This window comes from Fulvia fulva, chromosome 2, assembly GCF_020509005.1.
Source record: "Fulvia fulva chromosome 2, complete sequence".
Taxonomy (NCBI): domain Eukaryota; kingdom Fungi; phylum Ascomycota; class Dothideomycetes; order Mycosphaerellales; family Mycosphaerellaceae; genus Fulvia; species Fulvia fulva.
In genome coordinates this window covers 1,595,117-1,611,740 of record NC_063013.1, presented here as the reverse complement: position 1 = coordinate 1,611,740, position 16,624 = coordinate 1,595,117, and the positions used below count along the sequence as shown (strand labels likewise).

General features: G+C 52.6%; 8 protein-coding genes across 8 annotated transcripts; 3 read left to right on the top strand and 5 right to left on the bottom strand.

Moving 5' to 3' along the window:
* Nucleotides 1-1,877: 1,877 nt before the first annotated feature.
* Nucleotides 1,878-2,168, bottom strand: CLAFUR5_02739 (uncharacterized protein; the record flags this gene model as incomplete). The annotated part of the gene is made up of 1 exon (XM_047901887.1): nt 1,878-2,168. One exon carries the CDS (start codon nt 2,166-2,168, stop codon nt 1,878-1,880), a length of 291 nt encoding a protein of 96 aa, XP_047758307.1.
* A 1,683-nt stretch (nt 2,169-3,851) lies between these two features.
* On the bottom strand, nt 3,852-5,131 carry CLAFUR5_02738 (Chromatin modification-related protein EAF7; the record flags this gene model as incomplete). The annotated part of the gene is made up of 2 exons (XM_047901886.1): nt 3,852-4,582; nt 4,639-5,131. 2 exons carry the CDS (start codon nt 5,129-5,131, stop codon nt 3,852-3,854), a joined length of 1,224 nt encoding a protein of 407 aa, XP_047758306.1.
* Nucleotides 5,132-5,253: 122 nt separating this feature from the next.
* On the top strand, nt 5,254-7,238 carry CLAFUR5_02737 (Calcium channel; the record flags this gene model as incomplete). Its single annotated transcript, XM_047901885.1, has 2 exons — nt 5,254-5,273; nt 5,336-7,238. The coding sequence occupies 2 exons, from the start codon at nt 5,254-5,256 to the stop codon at nt 7,236-7,238; spliced, it is 1,923 nt and encodes a 640-aa protein (XP_047758303.1).
* Nucleotides 7,239-9,455: 2,217 nt separating this feature from the next.
* Nucleotides 9,456-10,515, bottom strand: CLAFUR5_02736 (uncharacterized protein; the record flags this gene model as incomplete). The annotated part of the gene is made up of 2 exons (XM_047901884.1): nt 9,456-10,116; nt 10,166-10,515. 2 exons carry the CDS (start codon nt 10,513-10,515, stop codon nt 9,456-9,458), a joined length of 1,011 nt encoding a protein of 336 aa, XP_047758302.1.
* Nucleotides 10,516-10,993: 478 nt separating this feature from the next.
* CLAFUR5_02735 (uncharacterized protein) lies at nt 10,994-11,381 on the bottom strand (the record flags this gene model as incomplete). The annotated part of the gene is made up of 2 exons (XM_047901883.1): nt 10,994-11,277; nt 11,339-11,381. 2 exons carry the CDS (start codon nt 11,379-11,381, stop codon nt 10,994-10,996), a joined length of 327 nt encoding a protein of 108 aa, XP_047758305.1.
* Nucleotides 11,382-12,117: 736 nt separating this feature from the next.
* CLAFUR5_02734 (Eukaryotic translation initiation factor 2 subunit alpha) lies at nt 12,118-13,053 on the top strand (the record flags this gene model as incomplete). The annotated part of the gene is made up of 1 exon (XM_047901882.1): nt 12,118-13,053. One exon carries the CDS (start codon nt 12,118-12,120, stop codon nt 13,051-13,053), a length of 936 nt encoding a protein of 311 aa, XP_047758304.1.
* Nucleotides 13,054-13,325: 272 nt separating this feature from the next.
* CLAFUR5_02733 (uncharacterized protein) lies at nt 13,326-14,295 on the bottom strand (the record flags this gene model as incomplete). Its single annotated transcript, XM_047901881.1, has 2 exons — nt 13,326-13,921; nt 14,016-14,295. 2 exons carry the CDS (start codon nt 14,293-14,295, stop codon nt 13,326-13,328), a joined length of 876 nt encoding a protein of 291 aa, XP_047758299.1.
* Nucleotides 14,296-15,146: 851 nt separating this feature from the next.
* CLAFUR5_02732 (putative NADH dehydrogenase) lies at nt 15,147-16,561 on the top strand (the record flags this gene model as incomplete). Its single annotated transcript, XM_047901880.1, has 3 exons — nt 15,147-15,320; nt 15,371-15,579; nt 15,628-16,561. 3 exons carry the CDS (start codon nt 15,147-15,149, stop codon nt 16,559-16,561), a joined length of 1,317 nt encoding a protein of 438 aa, XP_047758298.1.
* Nucleotides 16,562-16,624: the final 63 nt, after the last annotated feature.

Sequence of the window (16,624 nt, the reverse complement as noted above, 5' to 3'; positions counted from 1 at the left end):
AGCAGACAACAACAGGCAATCAATTGACAGGCTTACAGCCTCCACATGGGGAGCCACATTTGCGAAAGCAAAGGTTATGTACAAGGCCATTGTGAAGCCAGCCATGCTATATGGAGCCCAGATCTGGTCAGCCCAAGACAAGATCCCAAAGAGAATTGCAGATCCCATCAGCAGAGCCCAAGCCTCCTGTCTGAAAAAGGTGCTTGGAGCATACAAGTCAACTCCAACAAGGGTGGTCGAAATGGAGTCTGGCTCCCCACCAGCCAAGCTCTACCTTCAAGGGTTGAGATACCAGTATGCAGGAAAGACGTCTGCATACCCAGCCCAGCTAGTAATCCAGAAGGCAGTCAACAAAATCAGGAGCCAGTGCACAAGAAGGCACAGACAAGCAAGACCCAATCCAGCCCCACAGAAGCAGCAGGACCTGCAGAAGTTCAAAGAACTAACAGAACAGCTGCACCTAGCCCAGCAGGAACAGGACAGAAGGGCTCAAGGGAGAGGATCAGCAGCCAGCCAAGGGAAGAAGCAACAGTCTCTAGCTGAAAGGATGGCAGGACTCCTCTGGAAGACTGAATGGACAAGAACCCCACAGAGGCCAGGAACCCCAAAGGCACTCCAACAGTTTGGTAGCCACAACTACCTACTGTACTCAGACCTGACCAGGTCAGAAGCAAGCATAGCAATACAAATCCGCTCTGAACACATCGGAGTCAGGGCATACCTGCATCAGAGAAAAGTCCCAGGTATCGAAGACAAGAGTTGCCCATGCGGCTACCTGTCCCAGAATGTCGAACATAGACTTCTGGTTTGCAAAGAATGGAGTACAGGGAGAGGTGAATGGAGGGCAAGGGCAAGGAACAGAAACTTCCAAGCCATGATCAGCAATAAGGGAGACCTCCAGAGAATTACAAGGTGGATCATCCACCAAGGATTTTTGGAGCAGTTCTCTCTTACTAGGGAAACAGAGAGATGGATTGAGGAGAGAAAGAAGGAGGAGGAGAGCAGGAAGAGGGGGACAACTCTAGGGTTGCAGACAAGGTAGTCAGAGGCTAACCACCATGACACTAGTGCACCCTAATGGAAGGAAAACTGAGAACTCATGGCAAGGAAGCTATTAGAGAAGGAGAGGAGGTTTTTACCTAGGAATAGGTTTCCTACCTTATGCAGTAACATATATAGACATAAACCCGCATGGGCCGGAGGGCACCACAACGGGTAAATGAATCATCTATCTATCTATATATATATATATATATATATGGTTGATGGGTGAGGATTGAGGACAAAAATGTGTGGCCACAAAATCGCAGCTGTTTCGACAACAGCAGTGAGTCACATTCGCGTCCCAACTTCCGCACGGAAAGAAATCATGTGGCGATCGTGAGGTTCAAGGAAGTAATGCTGATGCGGTCTCAACGCTTTCTTGAAATATAAATTGTTTCGGTAATGTCAGCACAGATCTCGTGGCAGAGCCGCGTCTTCAGTGCAGACAGAACGTTCGCCTGCCGTCTTGCGACAATTTCTCCTTGAGTGTTGTGTAGCCTTCTTGCCATCGCATCGCACCATCTACGTAGCATTGGCCAAGGAATAGAAAATGATCGTTTTCTGGACGTAGAGCGTAAGGGAACCTGCCGCCATCCAGCAGTGCAATGATATCGCCTGTCTGGGCGAGTTGTGGGGCGAGGCCTGAAGCTTATCAGTATTGATGAGGAGCATGAACAGACGATCTACAAGAGAGAATTCACTGAACAGCGTGTGTAAGGCAAATCTCCCGGAGCGAGCCGCACGTACCTCGAGTGCCATGATCCGTCACCAATAGACGCCTGTGGCAGATGGGATCTTGGATTGCCTGCCAGAACCTTCCAGCTCTCGACTGCTCATCTAAATCTGCTAGGGAGTCGCTCTGCTTCAAGAAGGCGTAAAAAGTCTTTTCGTAACGCCCAATCGTCTTCGGAGCTGCGCTGATCTAGGTATGTCGTATCAGCGAGAAGCGTGCGCGCGAATTGGTCGGATGCGACATTGTGCCGAGTGATAAGATCTTCCGCTGCTGTGAACCATGCGCTTGTATCGGCTTCGCTGGCGTCGAAGCGGTAGACGGCAGTGACTTCGATGATGTCACCTAGGACAATGCCGCCTAGTAGTAAGTGGTCAGGATGGTTGTCAGACATGATCAAGCACCTGTCGACGTAGGTAGGCCCATCCTCCGGTACATGACAGGGGAGACGATCGGAATCGAGCTATGTGCACTTGGCTCCATCGCCATTGACTAGTCACCAATCGTAACAGCACCGGGAGAAGTGTTTCATGTATGTGATACGTACGAGGCGGTTCGTTTTGCGATCAAAGCGCGGGACCCAGGACGGGAGTCCTGTGTATTGAAGGTAGCTCTCATCGCGATGTGTGATCAAGCCAAGCAGGTAAAGCGTGTCAGGTTTCGCCTCCATCACGCAGTATCTCACTGCATCTCTCATCACCGAGCTCAAAGCTTTGTTGTAGTCTGGGGCAAGGAGACTATAAAGATTCTCATCACGGTCGCCGTGCAAAGCCAAAATGCCAAAAATCTTGTCTCGCTGATCGGTAGCTTGCAGACCCCGAGTCCGGGCGAGTAAATTCGACGTTCTTTCGTAGATCGGCCATGATCCATATACCAGCAGCATCATCCAGGCCTTTACACGACGGTAGCTTATTAGGAATGTGGTTGAAGTGGTAGCTGACCAGCCAGGTGGCTGTTTCTATCACTGCACGGAGACCGAAGCTGGCATGTCCAAAGTGGCATAAGGTCCCCTTTGCAAGGACTACCTCCTGAACGATCCAGACGCGACTGTCTATGAGTCACAGTGGATCATCAATCCTGAGAACGCACACGGACCTAAACCATGGCCGACCATAGAAATGCAGCAATGCGGCCTCGTCCAGTGCGGTCCGCGAAGGGGAACTGCCGCGAGCAAATGTAACCCCTGGCGCTACTAGATTGGTGAAATTCTGCCCTTCATGGAGGAGACTCTGAATTTCTTTATGCAGCATTGAAATGTTGTCAATTGCTCGATCGATCAGGTCATCTGCGCAGCAATGACCGTCATTTTTGTCAACTATCAAGGCACTGAACATACCTCTTTCTCCCAGATACACCAGGGTCCTCTGAGCAGATGAGTATATTCTGCCCATCAACTCAACTTGCTGTTGCCGCTCGGCGTTGTCTGTCTGATTGATACACAGAGCATCGATCCAGACAGTGCGGTCCCGGTGACCATTGGCCATGCATCGTAACGCAAGTTCCGTGTTGACTGGTACACTGACTATCTCGCCATTGAGTAGAATATCTCTGCGTTCGGATGCACCACCCCAATAGTAGGATATGGCCTCGAAGACAGGTACCGGGTCCGTGTCCAGCGAAACGTGGCGAAGGACGCAACTAATCAAGCCAGTGTGTGACGTTGGAGCACTGATGTCTAGCAACCTGACTTGGGATGCATTGGTATCTAATGCCTGGTACGAGAACATCGTCGCCATATCTATCGTCAATGGAAGCTTGGATTTGTCAGCAGATGTACTCAGCTGTGGAAAAGCGGTGAGACTTCAGACGACTATGCGAAGGGTGCTGCAGATGTGTGTAGTGTGCCGAATCCTCTTCGAAAGTGGGAACACTTTGTCCGAGTATGCGAAGGGCACTGCAGATAGTCAGCTCGAAAATGATCGAAGAGAAGACACTGCGACATACCAGGTCCTCTCTGTGGGAAGGAGAAGGCTGCAAAAATGTAGCCGAAGAGCGCGATGGTTGCAAGTTCAGCTGCTGCGCCACACACACCTCTCGAGTTGCACAAATGGCTGAGCATGTCTCAAATGCACAGGTGCTATTTCCCACGCCCCCGCCCTCTGCCTCGCCCACGGCCAGCCTTCCCTCGCGTTGGCTTCGTGGACCGCGCTCGTCTGGGTCCTGGTGTACTCGCCTGACTTTCAGCCTCATCAGCACTTTCCTCTTCCTCTTCGTCCTCATCTTCTGCCTCTTCCTCTGCACTCTTCTCAGCCTCTCCCTCATTCTCCTCTTCAGCGTCTTTCACACTCTCCGTCATCCTACTCGATCTTCTCGGCTGTGGTGCAGCAGCCGCACCTCTTCCTTTCCCCTTCTTCCCCCGCTTCGACTGTGGTGTAGTCGCTGCTTCACTGGGCTCAATACTGAAGCTTGGCGTGAACCGCACAGGCGGCTCCTCTGCCATGTTCACTTCGGGTATCTCAAGCTCGCTGTCTTCGTTGTGTTCGGCGAAGCGTGCTTTCCACATCATGTTCTCAAAGTCGTGTTCTGGAGGTAGGGCGAAGTCTTCGGAGTCGATCTTGTTGGCTGCGAGGCTGTAACCGTCGGATTCGTCGTCGGAGTCTTTGTCGAGTTTCTCTTCTTGTTCGGGTGATGTCGTGAGTGGGGACAGTTGCCTTGCATCTTCGCGGGCATCGAGGGCGGGGAGGTCGTAGAGGGTGTTAAGCTTGGCCCAGATGCCGGCAGGCTTGGTGTGTTGGCTCCGCGGGTGGATGTAGTTGTTGTCAAGTAGCCATGAATGTAAGGCCATCAGGCGAAAGTGCTTGTGGATACCTGTAGTCTGGTCAGTCATCAGCGACAGGATCACCTGCAATGCTTCTCGAGCACACCTGTCGGCTTCCACCGCATTAGACCCTTAAACAAGCCGATCTCCTCATCATCCGTCCATGCATCGTTCAACCCAGCTTCATCGCCCTTGCCGGGGGACACCAGACCGGGCGTCGGTGTCTTCTGCGGTGGTTCGGGATCTGGCGATGTTGCTTGCGACACTCGCGCCTTCTTCCGAGGAGGCATCTTCGTGGTGTCTTCGCTTGCAGATGGCTGGTCGTTGGCGCCGGACTTGGCTTGGAGACGAGCAAACCACTTGCGATCTTTCTCCAATGGTATTCTCCTGCTCGCCATGCACGCTGCCTCTGATGCAATGGCTGTACAGTAATGTTGTGTCACATGAAGGCCCGGTCGGCAAAAGTTCATGTTCGCAGCAAGGAGCTTGACGCGTTGCACCGTGCAGCCACGCGACCATCGTCGTGACTCGTCACAGGCCAAGCTTTCAGAGTGGGGATTTCGGCACGATGTGGGAGGAAACACTCTCCTATACGGCATACCTGTGACAATACCTGTGATAATCAGTCTTCTCTCGCCTACTCATCGGAAAGTCAATCGCGATAAGAACCCGACCAACACCTCCAATCGTCTTTGTGCAGCTCGGACGAGCTGGCGCAAGGATGGTCGACGTGATCAGCAGGTACGCGAGCACAGCCCATGCTGACAGCACATGATCCATATCTTGATGTCAATGTGCCTCAGGATCTTCAACCCCGACGACAACGACCGCCGCGGCCTTCACGGTGAGCTCTCCCACCTACTGCCCCGCCATCGCGAAGATAACCTCGTCTCGGCGATCCCTGCGAAGGACGTAACCCTCACAGCTCTGCGCATCAAGTACCAGCTCGAACAAGTTATTCCTTGCGAACTGCCCGAAGATCGCATCACGGCACCACACAGCCATGTCATCACCCCTGCCGTCATCGAGACCACCAAGTCGGCTGGCAAAGTCTCAGGCTCGAACGAAGACCATGGCGCCTGTGTGATCTACTGCCTACTCATCGTCAAGTCGTGGTTTCAGAAGCAGTCTCTGTTCGAACTATGGGATGCCGACCTGCATGTGCTTCGTGCCACCGCATGCGAGGTCTTGGCTAAGCACATCATTGAGGATGAGGAGGACAACAACCACCTCATGCAGGAGGTGCTGCTCAAGCGCTACAGCATCGTCGTCGACGGCGAAGACACTAAGCCTGCCAATGCCATCGAGAAGGCTGTCGACTTGCACGCCGTGAGAGTGATAGGGAGCTCGGGATATCAGAAGTGTATCAGCTATCTGTGGCGAGGATGGCTCGTACAGGATGACAACGACCCAAGCCGCTTCGTCGACTACAAGCTCAAGGCATCGACCAATTACTGGGATCACTTTGAGCCAGATCGGATGCGCGTTCCACAGTATCAGAACGCCCTGCAAGTTATCCTTAGCTTGATCTTTCTCGGCCTCTATACTGGCGCCATCAATACCATTAATCCCGGCGGTGAGTTGGACGTCGTGGAAGGAATGCTCTACATCTTTACCCTCGGCTTTATCTGCGACGAGGCCACCAAGTTCTTCAAGATTGGGCGCTACTACTTTGGCTTCTGGAATATGTTCAACTCGACTCTCTACATCCTGCTGGCTGTGTCCTTTGTCCTCCGAACGATCGCACTCGCACATCCGTGGAAATCAGACACCCGCTTCTACTACAACACTCAGAGCTACAACTTCCTCGCCTTCAGCGCGCCGATGTTCTGGATGCGCATGCTGCTCTACCTCGATGGCTTCCGCTTCTTCGGTGCCATGCTGGTGGTGCTCAAGGTCATGATGAAAGAGTCAATCATCTTCTTCGCACTTCTCATCATCGTCCTTGTTGGCTTCTTCCAAGGGTTCATAGGTATGGACCAAGTCGACGAAAACATCGATGCGACACAATTCATCACAAAAGCCATGCTGAACGCAATCATGGGTAGTCCGGAGTTCGACAACTGGGACAACTTCCAACCTCCCTTCGGCCTGATTCTCTACTACATTTACAACTTCGTCATCATCGTCATCCTCCTCAACGTCCTGATCGCGCTGTACAACTCAGCGTACGAGGACATCTATGAGAACGCCATCGACGAATACCTCGCCCTATTCGCCCAAAAGACTCTCCAGTTCGTCCGAGCCCCAGATGAGAACGTCTATATCGCACCGTTCAACCTGATCGAAATTTTTGGCCTGATCATACCATTCGAATGGTGGCTCCCTCGACATCGATACGAACAACTCAACGACCTCGTCATGGGTGTGATCTTCAGCCCACTTCTCTGCGTCACAGCATTACTAGAAACTCGCACTGCACGTAAAATCAAGTTCAACCGCTCGCGGCACGAGTCTGACGATGATACGATCGAGGAATGGGAGCAGCTTGAGGGCGAGATGGATGTCGAGGGTAGTGGGTGGAGTAAGAGAGTGAAGGAGACGAGCCCGAATGTTGTTACTGATGCTACGTTATTGGAGGTTAGGGAGTTGAGGGAGCAGATGAAGGAGTTGAAGGAGATGCTCAGAGAACTGACGCTGGGGCCCGAGCAGAGTCAGAGCAGGATTGGGGATAGTACGTATGGGGAGGCGGATGGTGGGAATTGATGAGGGATGTAGAAAATTGTACATTCCGAGCGAGGCGTTGGGATTGTGGTGACAGCAGAACCTGAGAATGGTATTTTGTGTGTTGTCAGCCGCCTTTGAGGCACAGGGATGGACTTCTGGAAGTTGCGCTTCGAGTTCGTTGCACTATGCGCTGATTCCATGGTCTGTGCAAGTGTCGCGGCCACGCGCCAAGCTTCGTATCAGAGAGCGCTCCATCGCAGCGACCCGATCGATCGTAACACTTAGCGCTACCGCTCATTCGCTTCAGCAATAACACCGACAACATCATCCAACGCCCATCTGAAGTTTCAAACGTCCGTCAAGCTGACTGTGTAAGGTCGCAGCCCTTGGATCCTTGCAATATTGTCTTTCCTATGAGCAGGGAGGAAGATTATGTATGTTGTCGCAGATCCACAGTCACACGTTTCACCTTGGAGCTTGCTGCGACAACTCGCAACAGCCGATCAGAAAGTCTACGCTCATCTAAACCCTATAGAATGTCACCAGTGCCCGGACTCAAACTGAAATGCGGAAACAACTAACGCAGTAACCCACGCCGGCGATAGTGAGTCGTTGACTTCACCGAAAAGAACAGCATGGACACCGTCAGCCATCTGGCAACAACGACCACCATTACACTCTGCTCTAAGCATCTGCCGTTTGCTACACTTCGCTTTTTGCAGACGAAGTATCGAGATCATGCAGTGCGAAGTCGATACTCACACCATCGAGCGTTCTCGATCACAGACGCAGAGATGGCACAGGAAAGTGCTCACTATGCTGCTGTGTATCGTCGGATCGCTGGTTCCAGTCGACCTCGCCGCTCCATGGCTTCACGGCCGTGTCAGCCTTGACGATCAGCGTTGACCCATCGTTACCACTGCGAAGGATCACAAGACACACCCATGGGATATTTGCACGGACTTCTTACCGGTGGCGGGCTCTCTTTGCGGTGGAAGACGGCGGAGACGGCGGCAACGATTTTCCACGTCTTTAGAGTGGAGTAACTCGTTTCTGGCATGTAAGTATTCGCATTCTCTGTAAATCATTCGAGACATGGTTGACCTAGTCGATAGGAAGGGCACTCTGATCGAACGCAGCCATGAGATTCCCAAGGTGAGCATTCCAGAATGTGAACAGAATCAGGCACATGTCCAATCCGACCTGCCGAAGGATATGTGCATTCTTTTACAGCGAAGTGCAGAAAACATGAACCTGACAACCACATAGCTCTGATGTATCAGAATGCGATGTTGATAACATTGGAGACAATGGAACGACCGACGTTCAGGAGACGCGATTGTCAAGATCGCCCCGACGACAGAAGACCACTCTACAGGTCGCCGCACCCTCATTTTAGCTCGGTGTCCCATCCGAGGTGAATGCTAGGGTACACCACATTCCTGAGTTGCATCCTCCTTCTTACAAGCTACAATTATTTGGTCTTATTGGTGAATGGAGTGTGCGATGCCACGGGGTGGAAACAGCTCGGTGCACCCTCATTCCAGCTCGGTGCACCATTATTTTAGCTCGGTGAAACATCCGAGGTGAATGCTTTTTGCTAGCATCATGTTGCCAAGGGTGCACCCCGTTATCTATGGTGCACCGGGCTTATCTATGGTGCACCACCTGTTCTTGTATCGTGTTGTTATGGCCATGGAAGCGACAACAGCAGATATCTATAATCGCGTCCGCACGCAGATACCGAAAAACAGGTGCTCTAGTAATATCAGAGTCAATGTCCAACACTTGCAAGCGAAGCCCGCACGGATGAAGAATTGGTAAGTCATATATCAGAAACAGTAGAAGCCATGTCGCGACGAGCACCTGTGCAGCGGCTGTGCGAAGAGGGCGAAGCCCAGCAGCCCGGCACATGCCTGTGGAAACGGCTCGGTGCACCATAGACGCTGGAGTTGGTGAAGGTCGGTGACCCATCCGAAGTGAATTGGCAGTGGAAGCATTCACTTCGGATGGGTGACCGACCTCCACCGAGGTCAGCCCGGCACTAGCATTCGAGGTGCACCGAGCCAACATGATGGTCCACCGAGCGACCATTACGATAGGCATATGCCGGGATTCTCTGCTTGGCTTTAGCCCTCTTCGCATCATAATAGTAGGTGCTTGACAGCATTTCAATCCGTTATTCACGCCGACGTCGAACTCAGCCAGAATCGAACCCGAACAAATCGCAAATACTTCTCAGTATACACAACGTGTCTACTTAGGCACAAGATGCGCCTCAACATACAACAACCTCTCCCCCTCACTCGCAAGATCCGGATCCAAAAACCACGCCAAGCTCTCCTCGTGATACATGTACATCTTCTCCATCTGAATACTCTGTGGCATGATCCAAAACTGGATCGCCCGTTTACCCTCAAGCTTTGGACCAAACAGCAGAGCTGTTCTAGACTCATCATCGGCCACCTTATCCTTGTCGAGAGCTTCGACGTTGCGGTAGATCGTCTTTGCAATGTCCTTGACGATGCTGCTCGTTGCACCTTTCTCCGCATATTCTTCCACCAGGATCAGATCTGGCAGTGCCATTTGCCCGCCGGCGGTGCTATGGAGCTTGTTATACAAGCGGACGTCGAGTGTGATTGGATCGTCCGTGGAGATAGCTTTGGCAGCTGCTGTTGGCTCGAATTGGTTGTAGGTCATGAAGAGTAGTCGAGGTATGTCGTCTTCTTGGTGGCGTGTTTTCACCAGGCTCTCAAGATGGTCAAGTAGAGCTTGGTCTCTGTTGGCTTTGCTCATTCCACGATAGAGCTCCGAGTGCTGTTCTTCCTTTAATGGAAGCGGATCAATGAGAGCTGGTCGATCGACGTTACCGATGGCGATGCCGTTGTGCTTTCTCTCGGGGGCACATAGTAGTTTTCTGAGCAGCATCTGGTCTGGATCGATCCGGTATAAGACTGCGTACGTACCTTTCGGCTCGCGAGGCTCTCCAGGAATGGGAATGGGAACCGTGCCAATGCGATGGTACAGCCAGCCAGGGAATCTCAGTCTCCTTAGTGCTCAAAGAACTCATCGCTCCCTCGAGATTGCTTTGCCATATCTCCATGTCGATGGTCAGTACCATATCATGACTGTGCTTGATAGCATCGGCGATTCCCTCAGTGGTAAACATGTCCCTGACACTGGCGAAGCGACGGGGAAAGCTCTGCATGTGTAAAGTCCTCGTGTTACCAGCGCCGAAGGTCTGGTTCGCCCGCATAGTGACTCCATAGCCTTTCTCCTTGAGCATCAACAGGACGTTGTTGGCACGGCGACGCATCTCTGCTGCAGCGGCCTTCACGTGCTCTTGGAGTTGCTCGTATGTTGAATCTAGGTCGATCGCTGCACATTTTTCCTCCCCGCGGTGGTCCTGGTATGCATCGTGACATCTCAAGACCACGATGACAGGTGGCTGGGAATTTGTTGATGATCATATGGCATTCTTCTGTTCCTGCGACATGGTCAGATCGGCGTCAGAGAAGACGTTGAGATCCCTTGATAACAAGGATTGGGACGTGTCGGAGGCTTTAAGTAACCGATACGTCGCCAGCAAACATCTAGATTGATTGCAACCAAGAAACTTGTTCATTATGGGCATGTCATAGAAGCCCGTCGATGCTTCGACCTCTGTCTATCGTAAGGAGTGGTCGTGCACGTAGGTACACCATCAAAGCAGTAACATCAAGTCGTGGAATCATCAAACTCTGCACTCGCATCAAAGGGTATCATGGAATGGAAACGACGTCTTCGAGAAAGGACTAGGCCTGAGCCTTCTTGTCCTTCTTCCAGAACATGAGCTCGTTGAGCAGGTTGCTAGCCGTGCCTTTCTTTTGGTCGCCGGTCTTTGCTGCTGGCTTGGTGATCTTGTTGGCCTCTGTCTTGGTCTCCAACTTGGCGGGCTCGCTGGTGGTCACGCCGTCTGCAAAGCTGGTAAGTCTATACCGCTTCAACAGAGTGTGGAAATCAGAAATACCTGCAGGCTGAGCGGTTGCTTCGCCCACGGATGGCTGAGCGATAGAAGCATCGACGGAACCTGGTGTGCCTGGCAACCATCAGTATAACCAAAGTATCCCGGTCATCTGTAAGCACATGTACTCTCGTACCTCCTTGTGCAACGACATTCTCGCTCGCTTTGATATCAGCCATGGTGATGTGTTGGGAGATGGCGCTTGCTGTCAGAGAGATGGAATGTAATCACAGCTGCGAAGATGAAGTTGAAAATCAAGAAGCTACAATGTGCTCCCGGTCCTCGACATGTTCCTATCATAGCCAGGATGCTGGGAGGTGTGCCATGTGATCAGAATGCGATTGGCCACATTTCGCAGGATCGACGACGCAGCATGGCGTGCCTTGGCCTCTGGTCAGCATCGTCTGTTCGGTAGGTATACAGATCGCTCCAGTGGACGTGGACATTCGGCACCGCTGTTTGGATTCCTGAAATGGCAATCCATGGTCGTGGGCGTCTTGACCCGTGACTGCCGTTGTATGCAGCTGTTAGATGCTGTGCACGTGAGTATACCACAAGAGCGAAGATCAGACCCGTCAGTCTCGGTCTATGGAGTCTGGATAGAACATTGACTCGGCAGGCGTTTCGTGTTGTATGCGCTGAGAGTGTAAGTTGTCAGAAGGAGAGACGAGAAGGATCAACCTGCGGGATACTTACCATTGTGGCGCGCACAGATCCTATTGATTCCAAAACGCCACAATCTGTCTGCCCCACGTCCGCCGTGCGCCACGAAAAGAGTCATTCAGGAAGTTCGACCTCACAACAATTCAAGCACACAACCACCATCCAACTGCTCATCCACACCCGAAGCGCTGTAACCCGAGGCAACGAAGCCACACTACTCTCTCAACGATAGCCACCGAACAAACACCTGCCATGTCGCTCACCAACTGCCGCTTCTACGAGGAGAAATACCCCGAAATCGACTCGTTTGTCATGGTCAACGTAAAGCAAATCGCAGAAATGGGCGCATACGTCAAGCTCCTCGAATACGACAACATCGACGGCATGATCCTGCTTTCCGAACTTTCACGAAGGCGTATTCGATCCATCCAGAAGCTCATCCGAGTCGGCCGCAATGAAGTCGTGGTGGTGCTCCGTGTCGACAAAGAAAAGGGTTACATCGATTTGTCCAAGCGACGAGTCTCGCCTGAGGATATCGTCAAGTGCGAGGAGCGATACAACAAGAGCAAGATGGTCCACAGCATCATGAGACACGTCGCAGAGAAGACCAACACACCCATTGAGGAGCTGTACCAGGACATTGGCTGGCCGCTGAACAAGAAGTACGGACACGCAGTGGACGCGTTCAAGCTCAGCATCACCAACCCAGATGTGTGGAATGAGGTCACCTTCAAGAGCGATGTGATCAAGGATGAGCTGCAGAGCTACATCGGCAAGCGTCTCACACCACAGCCAACAAAGGTCCGAGCCGACGTGGAAGTCACCTGCTTCGGGTACGAAGGTATCGACGCTGTCAAGACTGCGCTGCGAAAGGCCGAGGAGAAGAACACACCTGACACACAAGTCAAGGTCAAGCTGGTGTCCCCACCACTTTATGTCCTGACCAGCCAGACGATCGACAAGAACAACGGCATCGAGGTTCTGACAGAAGCGATCAAGGAGATTGATGTCAGCATTCGCGCCGCAGGTGGAAGCTGTACGATCAAGATGGCGCCCAAGGCAGTCACAGAGAACGACGATGCAGAGTTGCAGGCACTCATGGACAAGAAGGAGCGTGAGAACATGGAAGTGTCTGGCGACGAGGATGAGAGCGAGAGTGACGAAGGTGTGGTTCATGCCAACGACTAGTGGGTTCACAGGTCAAGCGAGGCGTTGGGCGTTAGTGTTGCAGGACTCAGGTGCACCACAATGCTGACATATCGGCATACGAAGGCAGCAGCTATGAAGCGATAGACGACCTCATTACAGTAGCACTTCATTATCAAAAGTACTAGGTGCTTCAAGCACCAGCTATGAAGCGATAGATGGGATTGTGGGCAGTACTACTTTGTTCGTCAAACGCATTGGATCATACAAGAACTTCTCGCTATCATATCATCACCCTCCTGCCTCCCCTGCTACTAGGGCCCAACGCCCGCAGGATTTATATCCGGCACCTCTCCAGTCTGTCCAACTAATCGACCAACCTCCTGTCCACACTCCACGCCCCTCCCCTCAGCCCCGTCCTCCATATACACCCTAAACCACTGATTCTCCGCCTTCCCACTCCCACCAGCCCCCCGCTCCCCAGACTCAAACCTAATCCCACAAATCGCCCCTCCCCACCTCCAGAGTCTATACACAAAACTGCGATAAAACAGCCTCCAAACTACTTCATTGAAGCATCCATCATTCCGCACAATGATACATTTCACGTTCCTCAGACTCTTCATTGTTTCCGAGAGGCTGTAGGCCAACGTATGCGATTGCGAGAGATCCGCGATTTCGCCCATGCTCCGAATGTGGCATTCTGCGCGGTTGGGGACGATCGTCAACGTTTCTAGCCGAAGGCTAGGGTGTCCGAATGGCAGTCCACACCATGCTTCGTTCAATGCTCTGAGTTTGGAGGTGCGGGCTGAGATGGTGATGTGGCGGATTGCGCCTATCTTTGCGGGTGTTAGGGGGCGGGAGCGGAGGTCGAAGACGTCTGGGTAAGCGAGTTCGCCGTCTACGAGGACTGGGAACGGGGTGTTAGTCTTCATGTTGGCATGCAGCCGCTAAGGATGCCCCATGCTCTTCACTACCGACTATGCTCTTGGGCAGGCTCTTACATGGTGTGCAAGAGAGCGCGAGTAAATGCGCCTCATGGTAGATCTTTCTGCATGTCTGGAGGACGCGTAGTTGCTGGCACGCGCGATGTGTGGATCTGTATGCTGCTGCGTATCGCGCTGGGTCTTGGAGCTGCAACGCGACTGCGAACTCATCTGGTTTCGCGGGTATGCTATTGATCGCGTCCGTCGATTCTGGTTCGAAGATGTAGGCGTAGATGGTATTGCGGAGTTCGCAGGGGATCGAGAGAAGGGAGGCTGGTTGGACGCCTGTTGAAGACATTTGAGTGGTAGTTGAGGAGTACGAGAGGTAGGGGCTGCGGTAGGAAGAAGCAATGATAGATAGGAGAAGCTGAAATAGGCGAGATGTGTCTTAGGTTATGGACATCAGGGTGATATGCACAGATGACGGACTGCGGACTGGGTGGTAGTGTCGGCAATGGGTGGCTGTCGGGCAAGAGCTGTCAATGGGCAGGAGGGGAGTAGAGATAAAGAAAGGAGTAGTGTCGCCTGTGACCTATCGTGTTGCTGCTATCCCACATGGCACATGACTACTGCTGCAGCGACAGCTTCCTCTTCGACGGCAGATCGTGACCATGATGTAGACTATGTAGTCCGGGAGATAGCGTGAAGTCTGTTGGCAGCTGACACGTGCTCGATCGAGATGCCATCATGCCGGGTGTCGGCGACGATCGGCTTCTGACTTGCTTCGTTGTCGACTGCAACACCCTAAACCTAAACCACATGAAGTCGGTTCGGTGCGAGAGTCTTCCTACATCCGCGGTCCAGGTCGCGTCTTGCTCGTGCTCGCAGCCATGAGTTTCACCTTCTCACACTCCACTGGCTGATATGCACGCATCCTTCATACCAAGAGGACGGACGTTCAGCTCTTGGTTGAGTCTGGCATCCGGTTCCGCGGTGTGCCAGGAACAATGCGTCATTCGACAGCGTTCTTCTCTGCCAGGACCTCACTGTAAAGCTGGCTCAGAACAGCCATGTGTGATGTGGGAGAGCAGTGCCGTTATAGAAGCGCCTTATCCGGCCTTGCCGAGGCGTGATGGTAGCTCTGTGCAAGTATATCTATCGCTCATCTCTTAGTGTCCCATTTGCAGCTCCAAGCAACCACTACTCATCATGTTAACACAGGACAACGGCGTCACGAAGCACATCTACCCAGACGATAGGGAGCATATCGTGATCATTGGCACTGGATGGGCAGGATACAACGTCTCACAGAATCTGAGCGACAAGAAGTTCAACATCACTGTCATCTCGCCCGAGGACACGAGCCCGTACACCCCTCTTCTGGTGAGGAAGATCAAGCAAAGCACCAAGAGATTGTGCTGATAGAGGTCTAGGCAAGCGCCGCTTGTGGACTGTTCGACTTCTCCCTCGCAGAAGAGCCAATACGACATAAGAGCAAGAACATCACATACTACAAGGGCATTGTTGAGGCCGTCGACTTCGACAAGAAGTTCAGCAGATGTCTCTCGACTTGCGATATTGATGGCGTGACGGAGAAGAGGCACTTCAACGTAGCATATGACAAGCTAGTGTTGGCACCAGGGTGAGTCGGGATCAAGAGCTCCTCACAACGGATACTGACCATGATGAGATGTGTTACCAACACCTTCCACACCCCGGGAGCAGACGAGCATGCATTCTTCGTCAAGAACGTCAATGACGCCAAACGCGTCCAATTCCGCCTCAAGCAACTGCTCGAACTCGCCTCTCTCCCAGACACCACCGAAGAGAAACAGCGCGAGCTGCTGCACATAATCGTCGTGGGCGGCGGACCCACGGGCGTCGAGATCTCCGCCGAAATGTCAGACCTCTTCAACGATGACATGTCTAGACTCTACCCTCACCTCAATGGGAAGATGACTATCACGATCCACGATGCCGCCCCTTTCATCCTCGGCGCCTTCGAAAACGCTCTCCGCGAACACGCCATTTCGTCTTTCTCGAAACGCGGCGTGACCGTCAAACCAGATTCCAAGATCAAAAAGGTCGAAGCCGACAGCATCACAACCGAAGCTGACGGCCGCATAGGCTGTGGTATGGTCCTCTGGACCGCAGGTAACAAACAATGTCCCCTGGTCGACGCCCTCGACGTCTGCAAAACAGACAAACTTCCCCGCATCCTCACCGATCAGCACCTCCACGTCTTGCGTCCCTCAGGTTCCTACGAACAGGACAAGACCCCCCTCCCGGATGTCTACGCTCTTGGCGACGCTGCCGATATCAAGAAATACTTTCTTCCTACTACTGCCGAGGTTGCGGTGCAAAAAGCGGAGTACCTTGCGAGCGTGTTGAATCGAGGGGCGGATGGGAGGAGGGTCTTTGAATACAAGCAGAAGGCGCTGGTGGCGTATATTGGGGGTCATGATGGTGTTGTGGCAGGGAGGCCGGATTGGAATGGAGCGAGGGCGTGGACGGCTTGGAGGAGTAAGAATTTGCTTTGGACAAGGAGTTGGAGGAGGAAGACGATGATTATGATTTATTGGGCGTTGGATTGGATGGGTGGGAAGGAGATTGCGAGGCTATGACGACAGGACTGTGGCAGGTGTACGTTGGCAACAGTTCCCCTCCCTCTCAGCAGGCCTTTTGAG